At 39.8% G+C, this 27,318-nt stretch overlaps 4 protein-coding genes across 8 annotated transcripts; all 4 read left to right on the top strand.

Moving 5' to 3' along the window:
* Positions 1 to 11,395, top strand: LOC134572828 (P2Y purinoceptor 2-like). The gene is made up of 2 exons (XM_063432069.1): positions 1 to 88; positions 10,467 to 11,395. The coding sequence occupies exon 2, from the start codon at positions 10,471 to 10,473 to the stop codon at positions 11,383 to 11,385; it is 915 nt and encodes a 304-aa protein (XP_063288139.1). The 5' UTR covers positions 1 to 88; positions 10,467 to 10,470; the 3' UTR covers positions 11,386 to 11,395.
* Positions 1 to 21,414, top strand: LOC134572836 (P2Y purinoceptor 2-like). Of its 2 annotated transcripts, none has more exons than XM_063432081.1 (2): positions 1 to 88; positions 20,426 to 21,414. In XM_063432081.1, exon 2 carries the CDS (start codon positions 20,430 to 20,432, stop codon positions 21,339 to 21,341), a length of 912 nt encoding a protein of 303 aa, XP_063288151.1. In that variant the 5' UTR covers positions 1 to 88; positions 20,426 to 20,429; the 3' UTR covers positions 21,342 to 21,414. The 2 variants fall into 2 exon arrangements, with proteins under 2 accessions (XP_063288151.1, XP_063288160.1); XM_063432090.1 differs by lacking the exon at positions 1 to 88 and adding an exon at positions 10,926 to 10,969.
* LOC134572808 (P2Y purinoceptor 2-like) lies at positions 11 to 27,318 on the top strand. Of its 4 annotated transcripts, XM_063432041.1 has the most exons (3): positions 13 to 88; positions 26,059 to 26,118; positions 26,199 to 27,318. In XM_063432041.1, the coding sequence occupies exon 3, from the start codon at positions 26,203 to 26,205 to the stop codon at positions 27,115 to 27,117; it is 915 nt and encodes a 304-aa protein (XP_063288111.1). In that variant the 5' UTR covers positions 13 to 88; positions 26,059 to 26,118; positions 26,199 to 26,202; the 3' UTR covers positions 27,118 to 27,318. The 4 variants fall into 4 exon arrangements, with proteins under 4 accessions (XP_063288104.1, XP_063288111.1, XP_063288129.1 ...); XM_063432034.1 differs by lacking the exon at positions 26,059 to 26,118 and having other exon boundaries at positions 11 to 88; XM_063432059.1 differs by lacking the exons at positions 13 to 88; positions 26,059 to 26,118 and adding an exon at positions 22,783 to 22,955.
* LOC134585679 (P2Y purinoceptor 2-like) lies at positions 14,669 to 15,432 on the top strand. Its single transcript, XM_063441137.1, has one exon. The coding sequence runs from the start codon at positions 14,669 to 14,671 to the stop codon at positions 15,317 to 15,319; it is 651 nt and encodes a 216-aa protein (XP_063297207.1). The 3' UTR covers positions 15,320 to 15,432.

Here is a 27,318-nt window from a genome sequence, read left to right as displayed (position 1 = left end):
AGAGATTACACACGGAAACGTTCTTCATGCTCTGTCGGATAAGAAATAATGTGGTTCATTTTCCTGCGATCTGAGCACAAATTAGAAGGTATGAGACAACATTAATAAAACTGCCCTGTGCAAAGTGTTTCATTGTGTGTTTGTATTTGCCGTGCATGGCCTGGGTTACTAAGGATAAGTAGTGAGTACCTTTACCAGGAGTTGATGTGATTGGTTAATGATGCAGTTTTAGAGTCTCGCTTACCAAGACATGGCTGGACCAGTAGCTGATGTGATTGTTTACATATATGTATCTACAGCAGTATTGCGAATACGGTGACTAGATCTGATTTGGGGTTTAGACAAACACATTAATATGAAAAAGTGAGAGGGCCCTCTTAAAAGTGAATTTATTATTTAGGAGCAAATAGGGTATAAGAACAAAATAGAAAAATGTCAGTGGAGGTGAACTTGCCACATCCGATGACCATATCTAGGTAAGCTTTGATACAAAAGAGTAGCTTGTAGGACATCTGTAGAGTGGAAGTCGAGGGTCGACTGGACTACAAAATGGACTACAAATGGAGCACAATTTATGTGAGGAGAGACCAGTTGTGTAGTAATGGGTGGTGGGAGACTGTTAATCTTTTGTGACACACCTGAGCTGGGCCATGGCAAAGCCCCTGTATGTTACTTTGTTTGGTGGATCAGTTAGCTCAAGGTGAGTGGTGGGGACGGTTTGTCATTCCTCAGTTCTCACCACTCTCTGTAGACTGCTCGGATACTGTAGCAGCACTGACAACCTGGGCAGAGGGACATGCAGAGTCTCTGCTGTTGTCCCACCTAACCATACTATAAACTCTGTAGGTAGGTATATAGCATTACAACAAGGTCAGTAGGTGTTAGGTTTAGAAGACGGAGCCCACTAGGCAGCGGGAAGGTGCGTAAAATGATCAGGAGGCACAGTTTCTTAAACAGTGAAACAGGCAAGGGTCAAATACCAGAAATCAGTAGCACAGCAGGAAAGGAAGTTAACACCACTATACGCACTGTATGACTTTGCAAAGAGGAACAGGAGGACTGCTGTTAAATAGGGGAGAAGTGGCACCCCCCAGTTCCCACATCACTCCTATCCTGCCAACACACCCCCTGTTTGGTTACCATCCCAGCACGCTATAGGACTGATGCTGTCCCTGAGAAGCCCTGTAGGTGAGGTGTAAGCAGAGTGCAAGACAAGTCACCAACACAATAGAGAGATCAGGAAAAGGTGTACTTGTGAATTAGAGAGGAAATATAATGAGAGATGGAATAGTGTGTGCTTTGTAGGTTACCGTTAGTATTTTACTTGGATCCTAAAGAGTATTGAAATAAAATATAGGGTCTGGTAGAGGGGAGAGAGGACCCTGCCATTACAGCTTGTAATGAGACAATGTAGTTATTGGGGAGACAAACAAAGCTTTACTTCAAGTACATACCAATAGTATAAATTAGGTGGAAACTACAACATTTTCTGAACTGCTTGTGGTTTCTAAAAGTGAAAAAAAATTAATTCCAAAGCAGAAATCTTTCATGTTTTGATCAATGGGCGTTCCAATGGCCTGCAGGGTAACTGTCAAAGAAGGATTACGGAGGGCGATATAAAGAGAAAACAGTTTAAAAAGTTAGTGTGAAAAGAAAGCAGAATGGGTACAAGAACCGAGCCACCAGGTAAAACAGATAGTTGGAAGTGAGGAATGAATAGACAACCGAGGTGAACCTTGGGAGGGGTAGGATGACAATAGGAAAAGAACTGGGTCACAAATACCAAGGTTGTGGAGGGTTCGATGAAAGAGCGAGAGGCCGTAATGTTGTTTGATGAGAACAGTACAACAAGATATGTAATGAGGGCTTTCGAGAACATATCGGCACTGACTGAGAAAGCCTGGATTATGAGTGGTGAACTTTGTTTCAGAAGTTATATAAGTTTTTATTGCATTGCTTTTAATTGTTATAATCTATATTCCAATAAAATTCTGATTGAGAAAACACTGGATTGCGGCATCTTCCACATTCAGGAATATTTCACTTTGGAGTTTAATAGGCACCAATGTTTTTAAAGTAAGCTAAGAAATAAGGCTCCTGTACAGCCTTTAAATCGGTTCGAAGAGAGGCTGGAAAACTTAAAACTTACGAGACGGGTGGGGGTCAACCATAAGAGACTCCATGTAAGTTGGCAAGAACAATGTGCTTATCATTATCCAAAATGTTTATTTTACTACCATCTGCACTATTGCATATGTTTTCCTTATTTTCAGGTACTTAATAAGATATTCCTCCCAAGGAACTGTGATATATTGGTAATATTCGGTGTGGTTTTGTGCATTGAATGAGTTTTGCACATAAAAAAAAAACACTTTATAAGGCAACATGTGTATATATATATATATATATATATATATATATATATATATATATTGAAAGTTGTTAAAAGTCAAATGTATATTGCACTTTGATAAATGTTTAATGTATGAGCACTTTAAATAATATTAACATTTTTATAGTTTTAAGTAAAAAAACGTTTTTGTATTCTTTTAGTGTATAAAGCAGCAGAACGATGGAGATGAATTTAAAGTTTGGAGTAATGATATTTACAGCATTATACGCTAATGTTAGAATTGTCATGAATTCAAAGTGAATTCAACGTAATTTTTCAAATGACCAAAATAGCTGAACTGGAAGCATAGCAAGCTTTGAGAATTACTCCAATTGATCGATCTTGTCCTTTAGTATGACGTAGAACTATAAATTCACTTTCTAGCCCACACCAGGGCCTTTGTCAAGCTTGGATTGGCCAGCCTCAGGCCTGGTTAACCCCTGGGATCCAGGAGAGTGCAGCATCCATTTAGGTAATTATAATAAATAGACAGAGATTCACAGTACTCCCATTCTTTGGATTTAACTTTTTTTTTTTTACTTAACATCATGATACAGGTTCTTATGTCTTAGTAATACTGGAAAACTTGGAGCGAAGATCGCGCCTAATGCAATGCAAAACAATATTTAATTAAAAAATATATAGACAGACAGATAGACAGACAGACAGACAGACGGATAGATGATAGATAGATAAGTGGGTAGATATATAATATAATGAAATTAGAGAGACCAGCCCTGAGAGCAGTGTTAATTTTGTCGACTAACAATTTTAGTAAAATGTTACTTGACTAAATTTTGGAAATTAAGTCGCCTAAAACTAGACTAAAACAAAAACAATACAGATGACTAAATAGATTCTGTGGCGAAACCAACCTCGCCACTGGGCCCTGGAGAAGCCTGTTTGCCCGCCTCCTACCTGCTGACTATGGCCCCTGGGTTATTTGGGGCATATTGTACTTTATATGGCGGCTACTGGCCCTTTAAGCACAGTGAATGGTATTTTATTGTACTGCTGCTGGCCCTTTAAGAACGGTCTGGGGACATATTGAGACTTTGGGTAACAATACCCTTTAAGACTATGGCCCCTGAAAACGTATGGACTTTTATTGGGTGTGTATGGCCCTTTAAGAACCGTCTGGGGACATCTTGTAACTTTGGTGAACAATGCCCCTTTAAGACTATGTCCCCAGACCTGTAAAATAACTTGCCCCTGGCTTTCTCCCACTTGGTTCAGTATATAGGGCTTACTGAACCAAGTACCACACAGGCGGACCACCCAGAAGCTAAAGTGTGCAGGCAATTTACATCCCAGGCTGTGAGGTTACTGCAGGTTAATTGCACGTGGCGGCGGCCATCTTTGTTCAGTCGAACGCGGTCAGCGGTATATGCTAAAGATTCTGTGGAACTGAAATCGGCTACACATTTTGCCGAACACCGCTGACCCTTACCTTCTCCCATACGGAACTTGCAGCTCCAGAGACTAAGTCCCGTTCGAAATGGGACTTAGTCGTTTTTCGGCATGAAATTGACCGACTGCACAGCCCAAATCTATGGAACTGTTTTGGGCAGGAAAATGTGCTTGCGGTCGGTCATAAAGGACTTTCAGCTAACTTTTGATCCACTGGAGGGATTTGGCTGATTTTTGGAAGGGTTTATGTTTAAAGTGTGCTGATTCCAAATATGTGGTTTTTGGGAAGATTGGATGTATGGATTTAAAGTTATAGCACATGTATAAAAACTGTAGTTTTCCTGGCTGTATAATTATGTTAACTGGTTATCTGAGGGGAGGGGATGTGTGGGTTGTACCATGTATGTGATTGGTTCTTTTATGCCTCCCCCTGGGTGTGGCCTGTATGTGTGAGATGGAAATAAAAGCCAGGCTGGATGAGCCAGTCCAGAGTTCCTGTTTTACCCTCAAAGTGATGTGTCGTCTCATTATTGGGGGAAGGATTTATTGTATGCTGTTCCAGTTGACTGCTAGGAGTACAAGCCTATTCGTATGGTTCCTATTCAATGGTCTACAGCATTCAGACGCTTGGGAGAATTTAAAGGTTTCTCGGATTCGGTGATTATGGTGTCTGCCAGAGTGCTTGGAGTCCTCAGGAAGCACTAGGAGCATCCATTAACGGAGGTACTCAGTCGGGGTGCCAGGCGATCCGTTACAGATTCAGATGACTTAAATATGACTAAAACTAAAATGACTTTTTAGTCAACAGACTATGACTAAAACTAAATAGAAACTTGACGCACAATGAACACTGCCCAAGAGTTCTTCCTTAAACTAAACTTGACCAAAACTGAAATTCTGGTCTTTCCTCCCTCAAGTGTTGCTACTCTTGTGTCTGTCTCCCTCCAAGTCAACGGTGCTACCATCAGCTCCACCACGCAGGCTCACTGCCTAGGTGTTCTATTTGACTCCGACCTCTCCTTCACGTCTCATGTTCACTCTATCACCAAATCCTGCCGCTTCCATCTCAAAAAAATTGCGCGATCCGCCCCTACTTAACGCCAGATGCGACTCATTCCACTGTCCTTTCCCGCCTTGACTACTGTAATCCACTTCTCAGTGGTCTTACGTGTTCCCAACCTGCGCAGTTACAGTCCATAATGAATGCGGAAGCGAGGGTCATCTTCCTGTCCGCCCGCACCTCCCATGCCTCACCCTTCTGTCTGTCCCTACATTGGCTTCCTGTAAGATATAGGGCTCCATTTAAAATTCTGGTTCTTGCTTTCAAATCGCTACATAATGCTGCTCCCACCTATCTATCCTCCCTTATACATAAGTATGTCCCGTCTAGGCCCTTACGATCTGCTGAAAACTTACGTCTATCTTCTGTCCGTACTCCCACCTCTGATGCTCACCTTCAAGACTTCTCGAGGGCTGCACTGTTCCTGTGGAACTCACTTCCCTCCTCCGTTAGATGCTCACCCAGTCTCCACTCCTTCAAAAAATCGTTAAAAACCCACTTCTTCATAAAAGCGTATCAATTAAACTGGTAATAGCTCCTGACTGATTCCTCTTCTGCAACTGTCACTAGTCTAATACTATCCTTACCTTTTGTGTCACTATTCCCCACTCCCTCTAGCATGTAAGCTCATTGAGCAGGGCCCTCAACCCCTCTGTTCCTGTGTGTCCAACTTGTCTGGTTACAACTACATGTCTGTTCGTCCACCCATTGTAAAGCGCTGCGGAATTTGACGGCGCTCTATAAATATCATAATAATAATAAGAGCCAACCGTTGGCGAGTCCAGGTCAAATGTCTGGTCTGGGATCAATTGGATCTTGTACCTTTTTTATAAAAGGGAAACTACTGATTGGCTTAGAGCATCAGCTGACCGCTCTAGCCAATCAGAGCAACCCCTACCTGGCAACTCTCCACACCTTCTGTAACTCAGTTTCAGCAACTGGATGCCGCCTAGGGCACCTGGAGATTGGTGCTCAAGGCAACCTTTGGTAAAATCATCTGAAATAATTTAACACCTTAATGTAAGAGAGCGCCCGGCGTCCTCATGGCACCATAACAACTTTATTTGTATGAAGTTGTTATGGGGAGCGGAGTGTTCCTTTAACTCCTTACTTCATTTTCCTGACCTGGTTTTGTATTTGTTTTGTGCTTGTCCTGTGTCCTGTCTGTTATGTGTTTTGGATTGTTTTCGGCTTCTCTTGTGTTTGTTTCCAGTTTTGATTGTAATGAATATTGTATTTTTGTCAATGTGACTGCTTGGTATAAGGTACTATTTGTGACAAACAAAGCAATCATTATGTGAAGAATTAAGGGGGGCCCAACCTGGATGCTTGCCCAGGGCCCTGTGGGATCTTTTTTCTCTTTTCAACTCAGAGTCCAATTTATTCTAGTTCATCAAACATGAAAAACGTCACAGCTGGGAGTAGGAAACCCCCAAAATCGGCTTTTCGTGTTCACCCTACCTAAAGAGCAGCCATGAGTCTTATGATGAAGTATAGACTGGACAAAATTAATCTGCCTGAATGTTAGTGTGTTTTCCTATCATCCTACTATCAAAGTTTCCTGCTTCCTTATGACTTGAATAGATTGTCTGCGCTTGTTAGGCATGCAGAATTCTCTGTGATTGTTCAGTCAAGCCGCAGATGACGGAAGTTCCAGTGACATATGATGTCACATGACAGAACTCCAGAACCCTTCATTGATCATATCCCTATATTGGATACTCCATGTGACTAGGATCACACAAACTGAGGTCTGTGAGTTTAATGCACAAAAAGGCTATTCATTTATTCTTCCACCCCAGACCAAAAGTTGCCAGTCCTCCCTGATGGATTCCATGATTGTGTGTTGGTTAATGACTATAATCAAAGTGTTGACGTCAGCCTGTCTACTGTCATGGAGTGCTTTACCAGATTCCACTCCCTCCTACAGGATAAGTTCCCAGGTTCATGTGGTCAATATGCTTCTGAGAAAGAAGAGGACTAAGGGATCATCTGAATTTCTCAGAGACCTTAAATGCACCAGCAAATGTTAGCCTGGAAAAATCAGAAATCAACAATCAATCCAACAGTCCCGAGGGAATAAAGATCTTTATTACACATGTGCTTTGACGGACGCATTCTTGCATTATAAGTGAAGTAATTTCATGTTATGTTAATACTTTAAACTATAATATATAAATATATAAACTGATCAGCCACCACATTAAAACAACTGAAAGGTGGAGTGAATAACATTTTCATGTGTTGGAAGCAGGAAAAATGAGCAAGTGAAAAGATCTGAGAACTTTGACCAGGGCCATAGTGATGGCTAGACGAATGGGTCAGAACATCTCCAAAATGGCAAATCTTGTGGGGCATTCCTGGTATGCTTTGTTTAGTAACTAGCAAAAGTGGTGCAAGGAAGGAAACCAGTGAACTATTCCCTCGGGAAACCAGTGAACAGAACACCTAGCTCAATTTACTGAAAAGCGTAATGCTGTTGATCAAAGAAAGGTATCAGAACACACAGTGCATTGCAGTTTGCTGCGTATGGGGCTACGTAGCCATAGACCGGTCAGAGTGCCCATGATGACACCTGTTCACAACCAAAAGTGCCTTCAATTGGGACGTGACCATCAGTAGTAGACCATGGCGCAATTGAAGAAGGTTGTCTGGTCTGATTAATCATGTTTTCTTTTAGATCAGGTGGATGGTGTGTGTACATTGTTTACCTGGGGATAATATGGCAGCAGGATGCACTATGGAAAGAAGATGATGGGGCAGTGTTATGCTCTGGGCAATGTTCTGCTGGGAAACCACGAGTCCTAGCATTCATGCATGTAGATGTTATTGTGGCATGTACCACCTACCTAGAGATTGTTGCAGACCACGTAAATCCCTTCATGGCAATGGTGTAACCTGATAGTAGTGGCATATTTCAGCAGGATAATGCACCCTGCCACACTGCAAAGATTTTCAGGAATAGTTTCAGGAACATAGCAAAGAATTCACGGTGTTGGCCTTCAAATTCCCCAGATCTAAATTCAATTGAGAACCTATGGGATGTCCTGAAACAACAAATCTGATCCATTGAGGCTCCACCTTGCAATTTGCAGGACTTAAAAGATCTGCTGCTAATGTCTTGATGCCAGATACCACATCAGAGCTGTTTTGGCACTACGAATAGAACCTAAACGATATTAGTCAAGTAGCTTTAATGTATAGCTGATCACTGTATAGTTATTAGTTGGAACACTTCAAGGTACACATATGTTCTGCAGTGATTTTTTGTTTGAGTTGGAATTGACAGAGAACTTTTAGTCAATCCTGTTGCTTCCATGGTCTTCTCTTTCAGAGCTACACATTGCTGATGAACCCCTGAACAATGCACAGGTGACTAATTCGGTGTCTGATTATGTTGTTTTAACCAGTTCTCTTGAAAATAAGACAATGGGTTTTAGCTGAAAGTGTTGTTCTGCTTTTTAAAAAAATACATCTAGTATCATGCAAAAATGTAAAATAAATAAAAGTCGTGATGATTCCTTGTAAGATACAGTGTTTTTTTGTGTGTCTGGAGTGTTCCTTTAATTGCTGGCAAGCCTTAATTCCTATGCATCTGCTCAATTTGGCTCCTTTAATAGACCATAGACCATTTAATTCATCTTTACTTTAGAGATTCATGTGTTACAATCTGCCTTTTAAACTATATTCATGTAATTTTTATTATGGTAAATTAGTTGTGTTGTGTCACATCTGGGAAATCCCTTGTGATCTACTCGGCATCCATTCTCCAAGAATCCCTCTCAGAGCTGTGTGGGTGAGGTTGGACATTGCAAGGAACAATGTGTCGGTTTGTGTTAACCATTTTGGTCCTGGTTCTCAAGTATCTTATATGGTGGACTATAATCTTGTATCCTGATCTTGTATCCTTAAGTCTGAGATGTTGGATGCCAGCCCGGATCTATACTTTGTTTCTACCCAGCTTGGTTCTGCCGTAGTTCATGTCTCATGATCCATTCTTTGTGCCTGGACTAAGACCAGACATAGACAATAATTATGAACTTGTCCCTCAAGCTCATATACCTGCTACATTATGTTGTATATGTCTGTCAAAACTATGGGGCAGGTGCATGACCTGCCTTTGTAATTTGTTTGGAGACTATTTGACTGTTGGACTAATATTATTTTGTGGTCTCAAAATCATTTTAAAGTAATCTGCTTAATGCTTTTAGATGTAGATAAGGTGAAAACAATCCACATTTTGGCAGTACATTGCATACAAGCTTGTTCAAGAATTACACTCTAGAACAGTTTTTCCATGTATAATTTGTGGTCCATAAGAAATGGCTAATTGATTAAAGTGCCCAAAAGGAGGCCAACATGAATCGTGCAGAGCAAGAGATATCTTATAAAATATCAACTGTCCATCTGGTACAACTCTGATTCTGATAGAGCTTCGGAGAAACGCACAACTCAGTGTATCAGTGACACGAAAAAAGGATGTCATAAAATGACAACATTCTTCTTCTTTGGGTCATTCAAGAGATTTTCATTAGAGTGGACTAGTGGATGGAATCCCTGGAAATTAGAGGATTAGGAAAATGTTGCCTGCTGTTATTAATGTCAGTTCCTACTTTATCAGGCTAATAGTGTCACATATTGTCATTGCAGGATGGAGTGGTGTGGTGTTGTTTTTTATGGCACTAATGATCCCTTGAGAAAAAGATGACCTGCATTTGAATGTCACAGTATATCTTAACACGGCTCCAAAACCAGTGCATCCAGCATATCCATCAGTGGATGAATATTCTTAGCAGAATTATTCACATCACAAACCTATAATTATTCAGGAATCATTCCGTGAACACAACTGTGAAGATAGGTTAACATGGTTACCTGCGGAGTTATCGGATCTCCTTTTAGTGGAGTATCTATTTGATTCAAGGTCCATAATCATCCAACTTGACACACGTGGTGGAATTATCCCTGTGGAACTTTTTTGATCCATTTTAGAGCACATACCTTGATGAATGGACTTGTGCATTCAGTTTTAACATTCGCCATTCGTCTAAATTTTGGCCGATCAGCGACTTGTCCTAATTCTGTAACTTTGAATTACAAAACAAATTAAAAGGGCAGTAGATGAGTTAATTTGTTTGTTTTATAATCCAGAGCTACCACTGTGGCACCAGAGAAAGGGGGAAGGAATGGAGAAGAAACTATTTTTTTTAATTGCAGTACACTAATAGACATGTTTTTAAGCCATTTTAGTTTGTTCGAATTGTTTTTCCAAAAACAATTGCATGGGCAACATTTGTCTGTACCAAAATGCCACATGGCTGAAATTCAGTCCACCTTTTTTCAGGTAAATTGGTTCGGACTAACCAAATCTTAGCCATCAACAAGTCTACTGATTTATTAAGATTGTGTTAAAAAAAACCAAAAACCTCATTAATGCATAAGAATGCAACTCTACAAAGCGTGCCAAGTTTCCTACTGTTTTGTAGACGCAGTATATTGTACAGGTGAGGGCAAACTATTTTATCTAGCATTTCGTCTGAAGATAGAATTCTACTAATTAAGTGAAGATGACCAAATCTAACTATGTTTTCTCCATATTTCCAGTGCCATGGATGACATGATTAGAGTGTTCTGGAAGAACAGATGTATAATAAATGAAGATGTCAAGTATATACTTCTGTGTGTGTCCTATGGAGTTGTATTCTGCATTGGGTTCGTCCTTAATGTACTGACCCTCTACATCTTTTTGTTCAGGATAAGACCATGGAAGACAGTCAATGTTTTTATGTTCAACCTTGCACTATCAGACCTGCTTTATGTCTTGTCACTTCCCTTACTGGTGCACTATTATTCCAAAGAAAATGACTGGATATTTGGTATGGTTGTATGCAAATTAATTCGATTTCTCTTCTACACCAGCCTCTACTGCAGTATTTTATTCCTTCTCTGCATCAGTGTTTACCGTTTTTTAGCCGTATGCTACCCTGTTCAATATCTTCGCTGGGGCCACGTTCGTTTTGCTAAGATTGCCTCTCTCATTATTTGGGTCATCATAATTGGAATGCAGTCTCCAATGCTGTATTTTGTAAACACCACCCAGTTGGAAGGTAACACCATCTGCCCTGATACCTCTAATACAGATAAGGTTCCTCAGTTTCTGGTATTCCAAACAGTGAATCTAGTCTTGCTCTTCTGTGTTCCCTTCACAGCAATCCTCATTTGTTACTGCAACATTGTTCATGTCCTTATCAAACCAAACACAAATAGCTCACAACCATGTCAACGAAAGAAGAGTACAGTCAAAATGATCATTGTTGTGCTCATTGTATTTATTATATGCTTCTTACCTTTCCATGTGACACGTACCTTGTTCTATTACTATCGAATAACAGATCTTGATTGTTCTACCTTGAATGCTATCAACATGGCCTACACAGTGACAAGACCTTTAGCTAGTTTTAACAGTTGTATTGACCCTATTTTGTACTTTTTTGTCTGGAAATTAAGACAAAGTGCTGAATAACAAAGTGACTAAGTGAATTTATACAGAGATTTTACCCATTGCTCCACTGAAAGCTGATGTGTTCACAGTGGCGGATCCAGGGGGGGGGGCAACGGGGCAATTGCCCCCCCCGAGATTCTCCCCCCGCCGGCTAGTGCAGGGCTTGCATTGCCCAAGTGCCAGCCCTGCAATGTGCCTGCGGACCGGGGAGATCAGAGATCTCCCTCCCCGGTCCGCAGGCACTGTGCTGACAGCTGGCAGGGGAGGGAGAGAGGACCCGGGAGCTCAGCCAGCAGCTCCTCCGGGTCCTCCTCTCGCGAGATTTGGAGCGTTGCCGCGGTTACCACGGCAACGCTCCAAATCTCGCGAGAGTGAACTCTAGCCCTGGAGCGCGGGCTAGAGTTCACTCCTACCACTGGGACCACCAATGAATCCCCACTGGGACCACCAGGGAAAGAAAGATGTCCCCCCTCCTCCCAGTAAAGGTAAGAAGGGAGGGGGGACATAAAGTACGGTATATATTTATTTTAATAAAAAAAAAAAAAAAAAACACATTAAAAAAAAAAAAGCCCATCCTTCTTATCATACACACACACACACACACACACACATTGCCCCTGCCCCCCATAAACACACACATTGCCCCTGCCCCCATACACACACACATTGCCCCTGCCCACCATAAACACACACATTGCCCCTGCCCCCCATAAACACACACATTGCCCCTACCCCCATAAACACACACATTGCCCCTGCCCCCATACACACACACATTGCCCCTGCCCCCCATACACACACACATTGCCCCTGCCCCCCCATACACACACACATTGCCCCTGCCCCCATAAACACACACATTGCCCCAGCCCCCCATAAACACACACATTGCCCCTGCCCCCATACACACACACATTGCCCCTGCCCCCATACACACACACACATTGCCCCTGCCCCCCATAAACACACACACACATTGCCCCTGCCCCCCATAAGCACACACATTGCCCCTGCCCCCATACACACACACATTGCCCCTGCCCCCCATACACACACTGCCCCCTGCCCCCATAAACACACACATTGCCCCTTCCCCCATACACACACACACATTGCCCCTTCCCCCATACACACACACATTGCCCCTGCCCCCCATACACACACTGCCCCCAGATACATACTGCCCCCATACACACAGCCCCGAAACACATACACTGCCCCCACATACACACACTGCCCCCCATAAACACATTGCCCCCACACACATACATTGCCCCCACACATACTGTAACTGTCACACACACATACTGACCCACACACACACTGAACCCCTGACATATACTGCCGCCCTCACTTACACACTGCAACCTTCACACACACACACTGCTAACACACTGTCCCCCTCACACACACACACACTGCACCCCTCACACATTGCACCACTCACACATACCACTGCTCCTCTGCCCTACTACAGCCCCATTTCCCAGAGGACCTCAGGTAAGTTGTCAAACTGTTCTTAAACAGTTTGACTACTTAATCTGGGAGGGGGTCTCAGCACTATTGGCACAATAACCACTACACTGAGCTGTAGTGGTTATTGTGTCTGGATTATTTATTTAAATAATCTACAAGTGCCCCTCCCGAGATCAGGCTCTGGATCCGCCACTGTGTGTTCACCTAGATAATTTTATCTACCAGGGCTTTTATTATGTGTTTTTTTTTTTAATGAAGATTGGGTGGGCACAGATGTAACAGCTTTTAAAGTTCCTGTAAAGTATTGGTAAACGTTTTATAATGGACAACAGATATAAGGAAGGAATTTTAAGTTGAAGGACAAATTGTGAGTAAAGTATTTGATGGAGACATTTGGCAACAAACTGGGGACTAGAAGTGTAGTCTGTCATTAGCAACAAGAAACAAACACTCCAATGTTAAAATGTCACCATGTCGCAATGTAAAACATACCTGGAGAGATTCCTATTAACCTGAATATGAGAAATATGCATTTTTTCACATTTGTAAAATTTATTTTTCCTATTAAGAATTAAGGAAGGAAACCATTAAGAATATTTCGAGCGTTAAGTAGGTAAATGTATCAAAATATACACACAAAGCACACCAGTTAATGCTATTATTTAGTTTGTATATCTTTTACAGATAGGATTCTGATAGGAATTCACAGAGATGTCTAACTAAAGCTGATACGCTATCGTGTAATCATTCAGAGAAAATACCGATTATTTAGGAAGCAGAGTTTGAACTAACCTTATGACATGAAGCTATCGACTAACTGTGGCCTTGATTTTATATTTTTGGATAGGTTTTTACAATTATTAAAAAAAAACCTAATATAATAAAAAAAATATATCATAAATATCACAATGTTAAAATTGTTAAGAGTGTTAAATTATTTGAAAGGCTAATACAAAAATATTAAATCAATGCCTGTGTTGCACAATATCTTTATTTTGTCCATTAATTAGATTTCTGAGGTTATCATTGGATTTCTGTTTAGCTCAGGTAGTTATAAGTCTCTCGTATTAAGCAGTATTTTTTTGCTACTGTTTGTATGTTTAGTGATTGTTGTGTATGCAAGAACAGTATTATAGGTGGTGTGGTTGGATTTCTTGGTCTGATTTTGTTTGGGGTTCTGTATATATTTTATCAATTTTTTTTTTTTTATAAATGCTTACCAAGCCACCACAATGGAATAATCAGGGTTGAATGAAGCAGTATTCTTTGGTCAACTATTTGATGGTTCCCAAGGAAATTGCTACGGACATACCATAACCAGTTGCTCAAGAGGAACAGCTAACGGGAGAGACTAAAGGTTGGCCATAGTCATTGCTGCATGTGCGCCTTCTGGTTCAGACACTCCCTGACTCTAGTCCTTCATCTCTCATAATGAACGGGCAAAGATAAAGACTTTTTGAGGAATTCTATTTCTTGGGTTCTGAGCTATATATTTTTTTTTATTTCACTCAATAATGTTAAAAATAAATAATTCATAGGAAATGCCCCAGGGAAAGTCACTAACCTGGAAACGAACAAAGACTATAACTAACATATGGGTTTAAATGGGGGATATTATTCAAATCAACAATTACATTATTCCATCATTATTTAGATCATATTTCTTAACGTGATCTAAAAAGTCACAGTTTCTGTATAGTAGTAGACCACAATATTTACATTTGATGACAAAAAGAGAAGTGAAAAAGAACACTTTTATGCCAGAAAGCTTCATAAATCCATTCATTTATGTTCAAAAAATGATGGTTACTGCACAAAAACCAAACAGATGGGAAAAATAATAGATTTTATGAATTGTACCAAAAAATTGCCGAAAATTAGACAGAGAGGTGTTTTATTCCTTCTTTGCATTAGTATTTTCCGGTTTCTCGCTATCTGTTATCCAATGAAGTTTATCAGTTGGGGTCGTATTCGTTACGCAAGGAATTTGTCTCTCATAATTTGGGTGTTCATCATTGGAATGCAGTCTCCAATATTATATTTTGTAACAACCAGTCAATTAGAAGAAAAAATCATCTGTCACGATACCTCAAGCATTGACCTTTTTGACCAGTTTGTCATCTTCAGTACTGTGCACTTGGTATTACTCTTCTGTGTGCCTTTCACAATCATCATAATTTCATATTGCTACATGGTGTATATCCTCATTAAGCCAAACCCAACAATTGTACAAACACGTAAAATGAAGATAAAGTCTATCAAAATGATTATCATAGTGCTCCTTGTATTTGTCACCTGCTTCTTACCTTTCCACGTGACTTGTACGCTATATTATTACTTTCGTAAAATGAATCTTGATTGCCGTATCTTAAATACCATCAACAAGGCCTACAAAGTTACAAGACCCTTAGTAAGCTTGAACAGTTGCATTGATCCTGTTTTATACTTTCTTATTTGGAGGTTTAAACTAAACAGATGAAGAGATGTGGAACGTGCGGGGAAAGGGAAAAAAATATTAATTGGAAAACATGATATTTCTGAACACAAGACTTTATCAACCAGGATTATAAAAAATAAAATATGCTAAGTCCGTGGATTTGGGTTCAATGTTCCATAAAATTGTTCTACTGAAAATTATTACACATGAATTTTGACCTTGATACCTAACAAATCCATCACGGTGACCTGGAAACCCCTTAACAGTGAACATAGATCACAAACTACAAACAACAAACAGCATCACAATAACAAAACTATCTTTCATTATGGAATACGGGTTGACGGAATTTGCATGTTGCAATCCATTTTACCAAGATTTTCCGTTTCTTTTCTCTCATTTTTCAATTTTTACAAATGGATTCTCAGCCGACATACATTGTTTGGTGTTCACTGGGCAAATCGTATGGCATTAGCACAAACTTTTATTTAACCTTTGTAAAAATGTTGGTTCCATTTTCCCAGTTAGAATGATTTGGCCACAGAATGTTTGACACTGACACGTGTTTATGACTGTAAAGGTTAGAATAGACTTTAAAAAGTACTCACTATGCAAGCAGAATAATGCTGTAATATATTTTCAGCATTTCAAATAGACAGTGTCAGTCAAAAGGTTTGTAACTATAAGATTTGTAACTTGTGAAAATGTAAGAATAACGCTATGTAAAATAAAATAGAAACAATCTTCCCCTACATCTTCTGTTCATCAATTCCAGGTCTTTTCTGAATTAAACCACAACTGAGATGTTTTGTCTTATAAAACATCACCTGAAAACAATTGGAAAATCAAAAATTAGATTTTGTTTTAAATTTATGTTTAGGTTTCCTTAACTTTATTCCTCTTTCATTTCTGCTGGCTTCTTTACTTTTCCAGTAAACGTATTTTCCTATAGGCCCTTTTGAGGTAGATCGTAGTTACTACGTATTAAAGCGAAAACGCTAAATTACGAAAGACGTGTCAATATGAAAAAGATAGGTATCTCTTTGATTTTTCGTCCTACAATTCCTTTTAATAACTTGGTCTACTTTTCCAAGGGTAACGTTAATTATTGGTAACTGACTTTTATAAACTGTGAGCTATTAAAGTCGTGGTATACGGTAATGTTTGACATATCTAACTGTGTCTGTCTTGTAAAACCCAATAATTATTGTATTTTGTTGTATTTATAATAAATAAATACATAAATAAATACATAAATACTATTACAAATGTTTTTTGTTGAACAGGATTCAAAATGTTCATTTTATTTTAGTAGTGTAGATTTTCATGACGTTTTTTCCACTGTATTTGATATATTAGCATTAAGTAATTTTCGAGAATCTATAGAATATATTAACTCATCATCAGTGAGCTTATATTTTGTTACACAGCTATAAATAAATTACTATCAACATATTTACTGTCTTCTCTTCTCATCCACTCCAGTGCTGGCCCTCAACCAAGTAAGAGAATGATTATTTAGCCAGTGTTGCGGTCACCGGCCCGCCGAGCCTCACGGTCATGCCCGACCGGCACGACCGCACCGACTACACGTGCTTACCTGCTCGTCGGCGAGCCGGGAACCGCGCACTTAGTTCTTCCGGGCATCACGCCCGAATCCAATATGGCGCCGACCACGTGGTCGCGTCTATGGATAGCCCCGCCCCCGAGAATTATACTAACGTGTGCGTGACGTCACGACGTCAACGCACACGCACGTTTTGGGGTCAGAGGTCGCCCTCTGACCAATCACAGCCTAGAGAGGGGTATTTAAACCCCTAGCTTTTCCCAGTACTTTGCCCTGTCGTGGTTTCAGTTTCCTGGTTTCCTGAAAGTGCTATTTTCGTGTTTCTGATTTCCTGGTATCCTGATCCTTGGCGTTTCCCTGGTTATTCTGATCTCTGGTTTCCCTGACTTGGCTTGTTTAATCGGTATTGAGTATTTTCTGGCTTCCTTGACCTCGGCTTTCCCTTTGACCATTCTCTGTCTCTAGCGTATTAGTCCGGCCATTCTAAGGTCCGGTTTACGCTCTATCCTGTTATTTTCCTTTTCTTACTTATGTATATGTTTACATAGTTTCTGCGTGCTGGACCTCATTACTAGCCGTGACAGCCAGACTTCTTACCTGTTATTCTTCCTTCTACAGTAAAACCATAAATAATGTCACCCTTTCTTCTCAAAGTGCTGTAGGAGCCCTGGACCTTACTGTCATGACAGGTGAGGACCCTGACTTGCAAACTAACTAGAAACAGACAGCAAGGATATAGTGTCCGGACCCAACATTGGGGATAGGCAAAGAACAAGCCAAGATCAACGGCAGGAGAAAACAGGATAAATGGTATAGGCAAGCAAAAAATCAAGAGCTGAGAAATCAAGATTGTGACAAAGTGCCCTTTGTCACTTGGTCCTGGAAAGGCCTGCTTGCCATCCTCCTCCCCTGTGACTATGGCCCTGGGGTGTATGGCCCTTTAAAAATGCTAGTTGGGCTTATGGACTTTTATTGGACTAGTACTGGCCCTATGTCCCCAGACTGTTAAAATCATGTGTTAATGGCCTTTTCCCACTTGGTTTAGTAAATGGGGCTTACTGAACAGTACAGGCGGACCACACAGAAGTGGAAGCATGCGGCTAATTTACCTCCCAGGCTGGGAGGCTGCTGTAGGTTATCTGCCAACTGCTGGGTGGCCGCCGTTCGTACAGTCGAACATGTGGTGGCAGCCATTTTAATTCAGCTAAAGATTTACCTTCTACAGACTTTAATGCATTCGACAATTCAAACGCCGTTCGACAATTCGATAGCCCTTCGACACTTAATTCGACAATTCGAATGGTTGTCGTTCGTCTGTTTGAACTGACTTTAACATGGGAAATAGACCCGCCGCACAGCCTGATTCTCTGGAACTGTTTTGGGCATGAAAATGTGTGTGCGGTTGGTCAAAAAGAGACTTCCATGGAACTTTTAAACCACTGGAGGGAAATGCCTGTTTTTTGGATATGTTTATATTTGAAGTGTGCTGATTTCGAATATGTATTGATCCAGGGTGGACAGAAGACTTCGAGACTCCAGTTAAGCTACGGCGGTTGTGGAGTCTGCAGTGCTTGTTGTCCTCGGTGCAAGCTAGGAAGCGTCCATCAACGGAAGGTACTTGGTTGGAGTACGGGGAGTTCCGTTACAAGGATATATGAGCAAACTAGCCAAAGTAACAACCAAAAATTAGAACTACAAGGAAATGCTGTAGCTTTACTGATCTTAACCAGCACGCACAGTCCTCCTGCTGCTACGTGACCTGACTGCTCCACGCGGCCGCACGGCATGGACCCAGTGAAAAATAAACGTACTTACCCATTGGCGACGGCAAATCACTCCCCTGTGCTCACCGACACAAAGTCGTAGACCTTCCGGCGCTGCCTGCTCTGTGTATTTCTGTATTCTTGGCTTATTTTGACCTTTTTTCTTGCTGTATTAATATGTTAAGTCTGGCCATTCTAAACCTCTGTCATATGTCTTTTGAAACCATGTTTTGTGGGTTTCCATTTTCCTGTGTTTTGGGGTACAACTCACGTGACAAACACGGTGTTGGATCAGTGATAACAATAGCAGGGCACCTAGCTAAAGGCAGAACAGGTTTCAAGCCTAAAGTCTATTGGTTTACATAATCACTGTGTGCCAGAAGGTACCTGAGTGACTTGGCTCATGTTTCTGGTCACCAATGACACCAGAATAATGCAAATGTTACTTCCAGTATTTTCCAAATCTCGTATATAATGACATGAGAATGATGTGACTCTCCAGGTTCACTTGGAGTAGCATCAAAGTCGAAGCAAGGACAAAGAAACTCTTCAGGTACACTTTGATTTATTAGTGTTAAAAATGACATAGCAATGATGTGACTCTGCTCGAACAAATGGGGCAGCATCAATATTGAACGCCAGATTGACAAGAACCTGAACCAGTATAGTTTGAATGTGTATATATATCGTGCTGTGTCAGAATTGACACCACACTGATGGGTGATAGCTCTAGCATGTGTGACACCTACACAGCATGGCTACATAGTAGCAGTGGAGAATGTAGATAGCTTGTGGGACATGTTAGCAGTCTTATACAATTAAAGCAGGATTTGAAACTATGAAAATATCAGGGTAAGGTCGGGAGCTAAATTAACCAACAGAAGGGAATAGCATAGATCCAACAATAGAGAAGTAATCAAGGAAGATGCTTTCCTCCCCAGTTTCATCAATTCCAAGCCTAGCTGAACTTGTATATAAATTACATCAGACTAACAAATCGAAAAGTAAGGAGCCAATGAGGGGCACAGCTATTTCTCTATTCTTGCCCCAGGTTAGAGACCCATTTTGCCAAGAACACTGGATCGAGTTGATGTCTACCAACACAGTACTATGACATATAAATAATTCATATGTTATTACAGAACTCAGACAGAGATTATTAGCCAGCATAGTCAAACCAATATAGAGAGTATTAGCCAGCAAATTGACAAATTGATAAGAAGCCATGGTGGCACCTGCTCAAGCATCAGTGGGGTCATTTCAGGGAAGTTGGCCATTAAGCAGAACTGAGTCAAGTCTTTTGTTGCCCTTGCAATATTGAATATGTTTGAGTTGATCTAACTTTCATATGAATTGATGCAAAACTACCATCATGAATTTAAAAAGTATCCAATCCACATGAGTTTGTGGAAACCATTACCAATATTAATCTAGAGCTGGGGTAGGCAACCATCAACATTCCATATGTTGTGGACTGCATCTTTAATAAGGCTCTTATAGCTATAATGCTGGCAAAGTGTCAGGGGGATGTAGTCCACAACATCTGGAGTGCTGATGGTTGACTGCCCCTGTTCTAGAGGCCCATATTATGTATTTATCTATTTAAACTAATAATAAATGTATAAATTATGAAAATGCTACAGGAGAAATAGAAAGGAAGGCAACAACAAAATCCCTATTAAAAAATGTATACAATGCAAGTGAACTCAGGCTTTTAAACTAGTGTGAAAGATGGTCCATCAATCTGGGTATATAATACTGATTTAAACTGATTTTCTGAAGACAACTAATATTCATAATATTTTATTCATATTTCAGTGCCATGGGTACCCCGACTGAAGCAAATAATGTGACATATAAATGTATATTTCAAGAAGATTTTGAATATGTGCTTCTTCCCATATCCTATGGAATTGTATTTTTTTTGGGCTTTGCACTAAATGTTCTGGCCCTCTACCTCTTCATAAGGACCCGGCCATGGAAGACCATCAACATTTTCATGTTCAATCTTGCATTATCGGACTTGGTTTACATCTTGACCCTCCCTCTGCTTGTGTATTATTATTCTAGAGCAAACAACTGGCCATTTAGCGAGACTCTCTGCAAACTAGTTCGATTTCTTTTTTACACCAGCATGTATTGTAGCATTTTATTCCTTCTTTGCATTAGTATTTTCCGGTTTCTCGCTATCTGTTATCCAATGAAGTTTATCAGTTGGGGTCGTATTCGTTACGCAAGGAATATGTCTCTCGGAATTTGGGTGCTCATCATTGGAATGCAGTCTCCAATATTATATTTTGTAACAACCAGTCAATTAGAAGAAAAAATCATCTGTCACGATACCTCTAGCATTGACCTTTTTGACCAGTTTGTTATCTTCAGTACCGTGCACTTGGTATTACTCTTCTGTGTGCCTTTCACAATCATCATCATTTCTTATTGCTACATGGTGTATATCCTCATTAAGCCAAACCCAACAATTGTACAAACACGTAAAATGAAGATAAAGTCTATCAAAATGATTATCACAGTACTCCTTGTATTTGTCACCTGCTTCTTACCTTTCCACGTGAATCGTACGCTATATTATTACTTTCGTAAAATGAATCTTGATTGCCGTATCTTAAATACCATCAACAAGGCCTACAAAGTGACAAGACCCTTAGCAAGCTTGAACAGTTGCATTGATCCTGTTTTATACTTTCTTATTTGGAGGTTTAAACTAAACAGATGAAGAGATGTGGAGCATGTGGGAAAAGAAAAATAATTTTTATTGGAAAACATGATATTTCTGACAAGACTTTATCAACCAGGATTATAAAAAATTAAATATGCTAAGTCAGTGGATTTGGGTTCAACGGCATATTTGTGAAATGTTCCAGAAAACTGTTCTACTGAAAATTATTACACATGAAGTTTGACCTTGATACCTAACGAATCACCAGCATCACGGTGACCTGGAAACCCCTTAACAGTAAACATAGATCACAAACTACAAACAACAAACAGCATCACAATAACAAAACTATCTTTCATTATGGAATACGGGTTGGTGGAGTTTGCATGTTGCAATCAATATTACCAACATTTTTCAGTTTTTTTTCTCTTTATATCAAACCCGTAAAATATTCTTACAAATGGTCTGTTCTTTGATGTTCAGTGGTCAAATTGTGGCATTAACAGAAACGTTTATTAAACTATTCTAATAATATTTGTTTAATTTTTCTAGTTCATGGGTGGGCAACCTTCGGCAGTCCAGATGTTTTGGACTTGCCAAAGGTTGTCTATCCCTGTCCTAGTTAGAGTGAATTGGCCATAGAATGTTTGATTGATACTGGTTTATCAGTTTGCCTTCCAACTCTCTCCCCTACTTACAGTGTTTATGACTATAAAAGTTAATAGAGAATAGACTTTTAAAAGTACTCGCTATGCCAGCAGAATAATGCTGTACTATATATTCAGCATTTTAAGCAGCTAGTGTCAGAACATTTGTAACTATAAGATTTGTAATGGCATCTTCTGTTCGTTATAAAACATTATCTAACTGAAAACAATGGGAACATCAAGAATCAGAAAAAATAATTTATGTTTTAGGTTTCCTTAACTTTTTCCCTCTTTCATTTCTGCTAGTTTCTTTTTCAATAAACATATTTTCCTATAGGCCCTTGTTTTGTGGTAGATCTTAGTTACTATGTATTAAAGCGAAAATGCTAAATTATGACAGACGTGTTAATATGATAAAGATAGGTATCTCTTTGATTTTTCGTCCTACAATTCCTCTTAATAACTTGATCTACATTTCGAAGGGTTACGTTCATTATTGGTAACTGACTTTTATAAACTGTGAGCTTACAGAGTCGTGGTACACAGTAATGTTTGACATATCCAACTGTATCTGTCTTGTAAAACCCAATAATTATTGTATTTTGTTGTATTTATAATAAATAAATAAATACTATTTCAAATGGCTTTGTTGAACAGGATTCAAAATGTTCATATTATTTTAGTAGTGTAGATTGTTATGACATTATTTTCCTCTGCAATTGATATACTAGGATTAAGTCATTTTTAACAAGTCTATAGAATTAATAATAAAAAATAAATTAATATTAACTCATCATCAGTGAGCCTATATTTTGTTACACAACTACAAATCAATTACTATCAATATATTTACTATCTGTCTTCTCTTCTCATCCACTCCAGTGCTGGCCCTCAACCAACTAAGAGAATAATTATTTAGCCAGATGTCTTACCTGTTATTCTGCCTTGTGCAGTGAAACTGTCAATCAGGTCACCCTTTCTTCTCAAAGTGCTGTAGGAACCCTGGAGCCTACTGTCATGACAGGTGAGGACCCTAACATGCAAACCCAGTAAAAACTAGGATATAGTGTCCGGATCTTACATTGGGGGTAGTCAAGGCACAAGCTAAGGTCAACGGCAGGAGAAAACAGGATAAATGGTATAGGCAAGCCAAAAATTAGGAGCTGAGAAATAAGTTAGGAGCTGAAAAATCCTAATTACAAGGAAACGCTGTAGCATTATTTACCTTAACCGGTACACGTGGCATGGCCCCAGTTAGAAATAAATGTACTTACCTTTTGCCGCAGGCAGACCTTCAGACGCTGCTTGCTTTGAGGGCGCATCCTTAAATAGATTATAGGCTTGATATCATGCCCGCCCTTAAAACGACCATGTAATAATTTCGATCCTAATCTGTTTTGAGTCGAAATGATGACGTGGACCAATCAGAACTCAGGTAAGCCTATTTAAGGCTTGTATTGGCCCTTTTTGTTTTGCCATTTTATTGTTTCGGTATAAATCTTTGCTTTGTGCCCCTAGTGATTCCCTTGTATTTTCTGTGTTTGACCCTGGCTTTGTATTGACCTCATGATTTTCTGATATCCTGACCCGACTTTGTCTTGACTCTGAGTATTTCTGTATTCTTGGCTTATCTTGACCTTGTTTCTTGCTGTAGTAATACGTTAAGTCAGGCTATTCTAAGGCTTGGTAATGCATCTTTTGGATCCACCTTTGTGGATTTCCACTTTCCTGCGTGTTGGGGTAAGACTCCTGTGACAAATGCACTGTTGGGTCAGCAATATCAATAACAGGGCACCTAGCTAAAGGCAGAACAGGTTTCAAGCCTATATACTAAGTCTATTGCTTCACATCATCGTCGTGTGCCAGAAGGTACCTGAGTGACTTGGCTCATGTTTCTGGTCACCAATGATGCCAGCATAATGCAACTGTTACTTAGTCTCTTCTAAGTCTCGTATATAATGACATGGGAATGATGTGAATCTTCAGGTTCACTTGGAGTAGCATCAAAGTCGAAGCAAGGAGAAAGAAACTCTTCAGGTACACTTTGATTTATTAGTGTTAAAAATGACATAGCAATGATGTGACTCTGCTCGCACAAATGGGGCAACATCAATATTGAACGCCAGATTGACAAGAACCTGAACCAGTATAGTTTGAATGTGTATATATATCGTGCTGTGTCAGAATTGACACCACACTGATGGGTGATAGCTCTAGCATGTGTGACACCTACACAGCATGGCTACATAGTAGCAGTGGAGAATGTAGATAGCTTGTGGGACATGTTAGCAGTCTTATACAATTAAAGCAGGATTTGAAACTATGAAACAATCAGGGTAAGGTCGGGAGCTAAATTAACCAACAGAAGGGAATAGCATAGATCCAACAATAGAGAAGTAATCAAGGAAGATGCTTTGCTCCCCAGTTTCATCAATTCCAAGCCTAGATGAACTTGCATATACATTACATCAGACTAACAAAATGGAAAGTAAGGAGCCAATGAGGGGCACAGCTATTTCTTTATTTATTTTCCAGGATGGAGTGCCATTTTGCCGAGAACAGTGGATCCAGTTTATTTCTGCAAACACAGAACTATGACATAGAACCCAAAATGCAGATTCAGAGTTGGAGATCATTGAGGGCACCCAGGGCACCCAGGCTGAGATTATTAGCCCACATTGGATAACAGAGGCTAAGATTATTAGCCCACATTAGAGAACCCAGGCAATGATTATTAGCCCACATTGGAGAACCCAGGCAGAGATTTTTTAGCTCACATGAGAGAACCAAGGCAGATATTTTTAGCTCACATTAGAGAACCTAGGCAGAGATTATTGGCCCTCATTGGAGAACCAAGACCAAGATTATTAACCCACAAGGAAGAACCCAAGCAGAGATTATTAGCTAACATCAGAAATGATTAAGCCACATTGTGGGACCCAGGCAAAGATAGTCCACCTTGGAGAATATTAGCCCACATCAAACAACTTCAGCAGAGATTATTAGCCTGTTTCAGAGAACCAAAGTTCTGAAAATGAGGTAATCATCATGTAAATCAATTGACTCAGGAACCAATTGAAATAGGAAGAGTGAGATGTTTCCCTGTTTTATGAACCTCCCTTACTGTGGATATAGAATGTCATTGTATAATCCTTTTATAGAGAATACAGCAAAATATAGAACAAATCTACTTAGACAGTGTATTTATAGTTTAGACATCATTGAGTCCCCTTTGAAAACCTTTACTTTGTCTTACTTTGTCTAAGTTTTCTTTAGTCACTGGATGGCTTTTCCATATATCTCTATCCATTGTTTTGGCAATCCTGCCAGGAGAAATGAACTATTCCCTGATGGTTAAATGTAAGAATTGCTGCACTCTTCTAGACAGCGAACTCAGATGTCCCACCTGGAATCTGCTGAAGCAACTCTCCTGGCTTGGTGGTTACAGCCTTAAGTGCTCTTACCCCCAATGGTGTTACTATAGACTTACTTTTCATATCCTTTCTAGCGCCTCTTTCAGTCCTTGGTGTTTGTCACCTGTGTTTGTCTTCCGTTCCTTGTCTACCACCATGATGCCAGGTTGGTTGGACAGTATATGCTTGTTTGTTCAGAGCTGAAAGTTCTACAGGTAATCTGCCCTGTCATTTCTATCTTCCCTATATGGTATCTCCCATCTGCACTTAGGCAGATCCAGCCCATATTCTGTGCAGATGTTTTGGTACACAACCCCAGCAACTTGGTTGTGCCTCTCTGTGTAGGCTGTCTCTGCTGACATATATTTATTTATGGGCAAGAGACAGATATATATAGATAGATAGACAGACAGACAGACAGATAGATAAATAGACAGAGAAAGAGAGATAGACAGAGAAAGATCGATAGATCGATAGATAAATAGGTAGGTAGGTAAGTAGGTACGTAGGTAGATAGATAGATAGATAGATAGATACAGATTCAGATATCATTCTTTGCTCATTTGAGTTGAACAAATCAGTTTACCTAACAACCTATGTCCATGTGAATGGGTGAATAGGTACAAACTACATAATGTGATCTTAGCAATTTTTTGTAAATACCCAAACAATTCAGAAGAAGTCCGTTCGACTATAATACTGTATATCTTACAGGTCCATCATGTGTCTATTGGTACAGTAGTTACAGATTGAAAGGTTGATGTAATATAACTGGTCAGTATGTCTTTGAGATACGTTACTGCTGTAAATAAATTGTAGAAAACTAATGTAACGATATTTTGTTCATCTTTCAGTGTCATGGATGGCCCATATGAAGACAGTAACCTAACGTATGCATGCGTATTTGATGAAGATTTCAAGTATATTCTTCTGCCTGTGTGCTATGGAATTGTGTTCTGCATTGGTTTCATCCTGAATGTGCTGGCCCTATACATCTTTATATTCCGTTTACGACCATGGAAGACAGTCAACGTATTTATGTTCAATCTTGCACTATCAGACTTGCTTTATGTCTTGTCTCTCCCATTGCTCATGCATTATTATTCCAAAGCGAACAACTGGCCATTTAGCGAGGTTCTCTGCAAACTAGTTCGATTTCTTTTCTACACCAGTCTGTACTGCAGTATTTTCTTCCTCCTTTGTATCAGTATTTACCGATTTCTTGCGATATGTTACCCAATTAGGTTTATTCAATGGGGCCAAATTCGTTATGCAAGAATTGTTTCTGTGATTATCTGGGTCATCATAGTTGCAATGCAGTCTCCAATTTTGTATTTTGTAACAACCAGCCAGTTGGAAGACAATACCATTTGTCACGATACCTCAGACATAGAACTGTTTGACCAATTTGTCATCTTCAGCACGGTGAACTTATCTTTGCTTTTCTGTGTTCCCTTCGCCATCATTATCATTTGTTATTGCTACATGGTATATGTCCTCATCAAGCCAAAAGATAACATATCCCAAGCAGGTAATGCTAAGATGAAGTCTATTAAAATGATCATCATTGTTATCCTTGTATTTACCACTTGCTTCTTGCCTTTCCATGTGACCCGTACCCTGTACTATTACTTCCGTAAAATCAACCTTGATTGCAATATCTTAAACGCCATCAACGTGGCCTACAAAGTGACAAGACCTATAGCTAGCCTGAATAGTTGTATTGATCCAGTTTTATACTTTTTAGTTTGGAGATTTCGATTACACAGATGAACAAATAAGGAGCATAGAAATTAACATTTCAATTCATTGACTTTAAAAAGGTGAAACATTTCAGAACAAATGGCTTCAACGACCATAAATATGATTATCATGTTGACACTACTGTATTTAGGAACGAGAAAATAATTCCGATCTTTAGGACCACTCACTGCTGTCAGACAGAGTTGTTTGACATCAAATGGAGAACAAGAA

The sequence above is a fragment of the Pelobates fuscus genome, chromosome 1 (genome assembly GCF_036172605.1).
Source record: "Pelobates fuscus isolate aPelFus1 chromosome 1, aPelFus1.pri, whole genome shotgun sequence".
In the NCBI taxonomy this organism is placed as follows: Eukaryota; Metazoa; Chordata; class Amphibia; order Anura; family Pelobatidae; genus Pelobates; species Pelobates fuscus.
This window is presented reverse-complemented; position numbering and strand designations above follow the sequence as displayed.

Bases quoted from the DNA above. Each gene is read 5' to 3' on its own strand.
- LOC134572828 (XM_063432069.1), top strand. From the start codon at position 10,471: ATGGATGACATGATTAGAGTGTTCTGGAAGAACAGATGTATAATAAAT.
- LOC134585679 (XM_063441137.1), top strand. From the start codon at position 14,669: ATGGGAAAAATAATAGATTTTATGAATTGTACCAAAAAATTGCCGAAA.
- LOC134572836 (XM_063432081.1), top strand. From the start codon at position 20,430: ATGGGTACCCCGACTGAAGCAAATAATGTGACATATAAATGTATATTT.
- LOC134572808 (XM_063432034.1), top strand. From the start codon at position 26,203: ATGGATGGCCCATATGAAGACAGTAACCTAACGTATGCATGCGTATTT.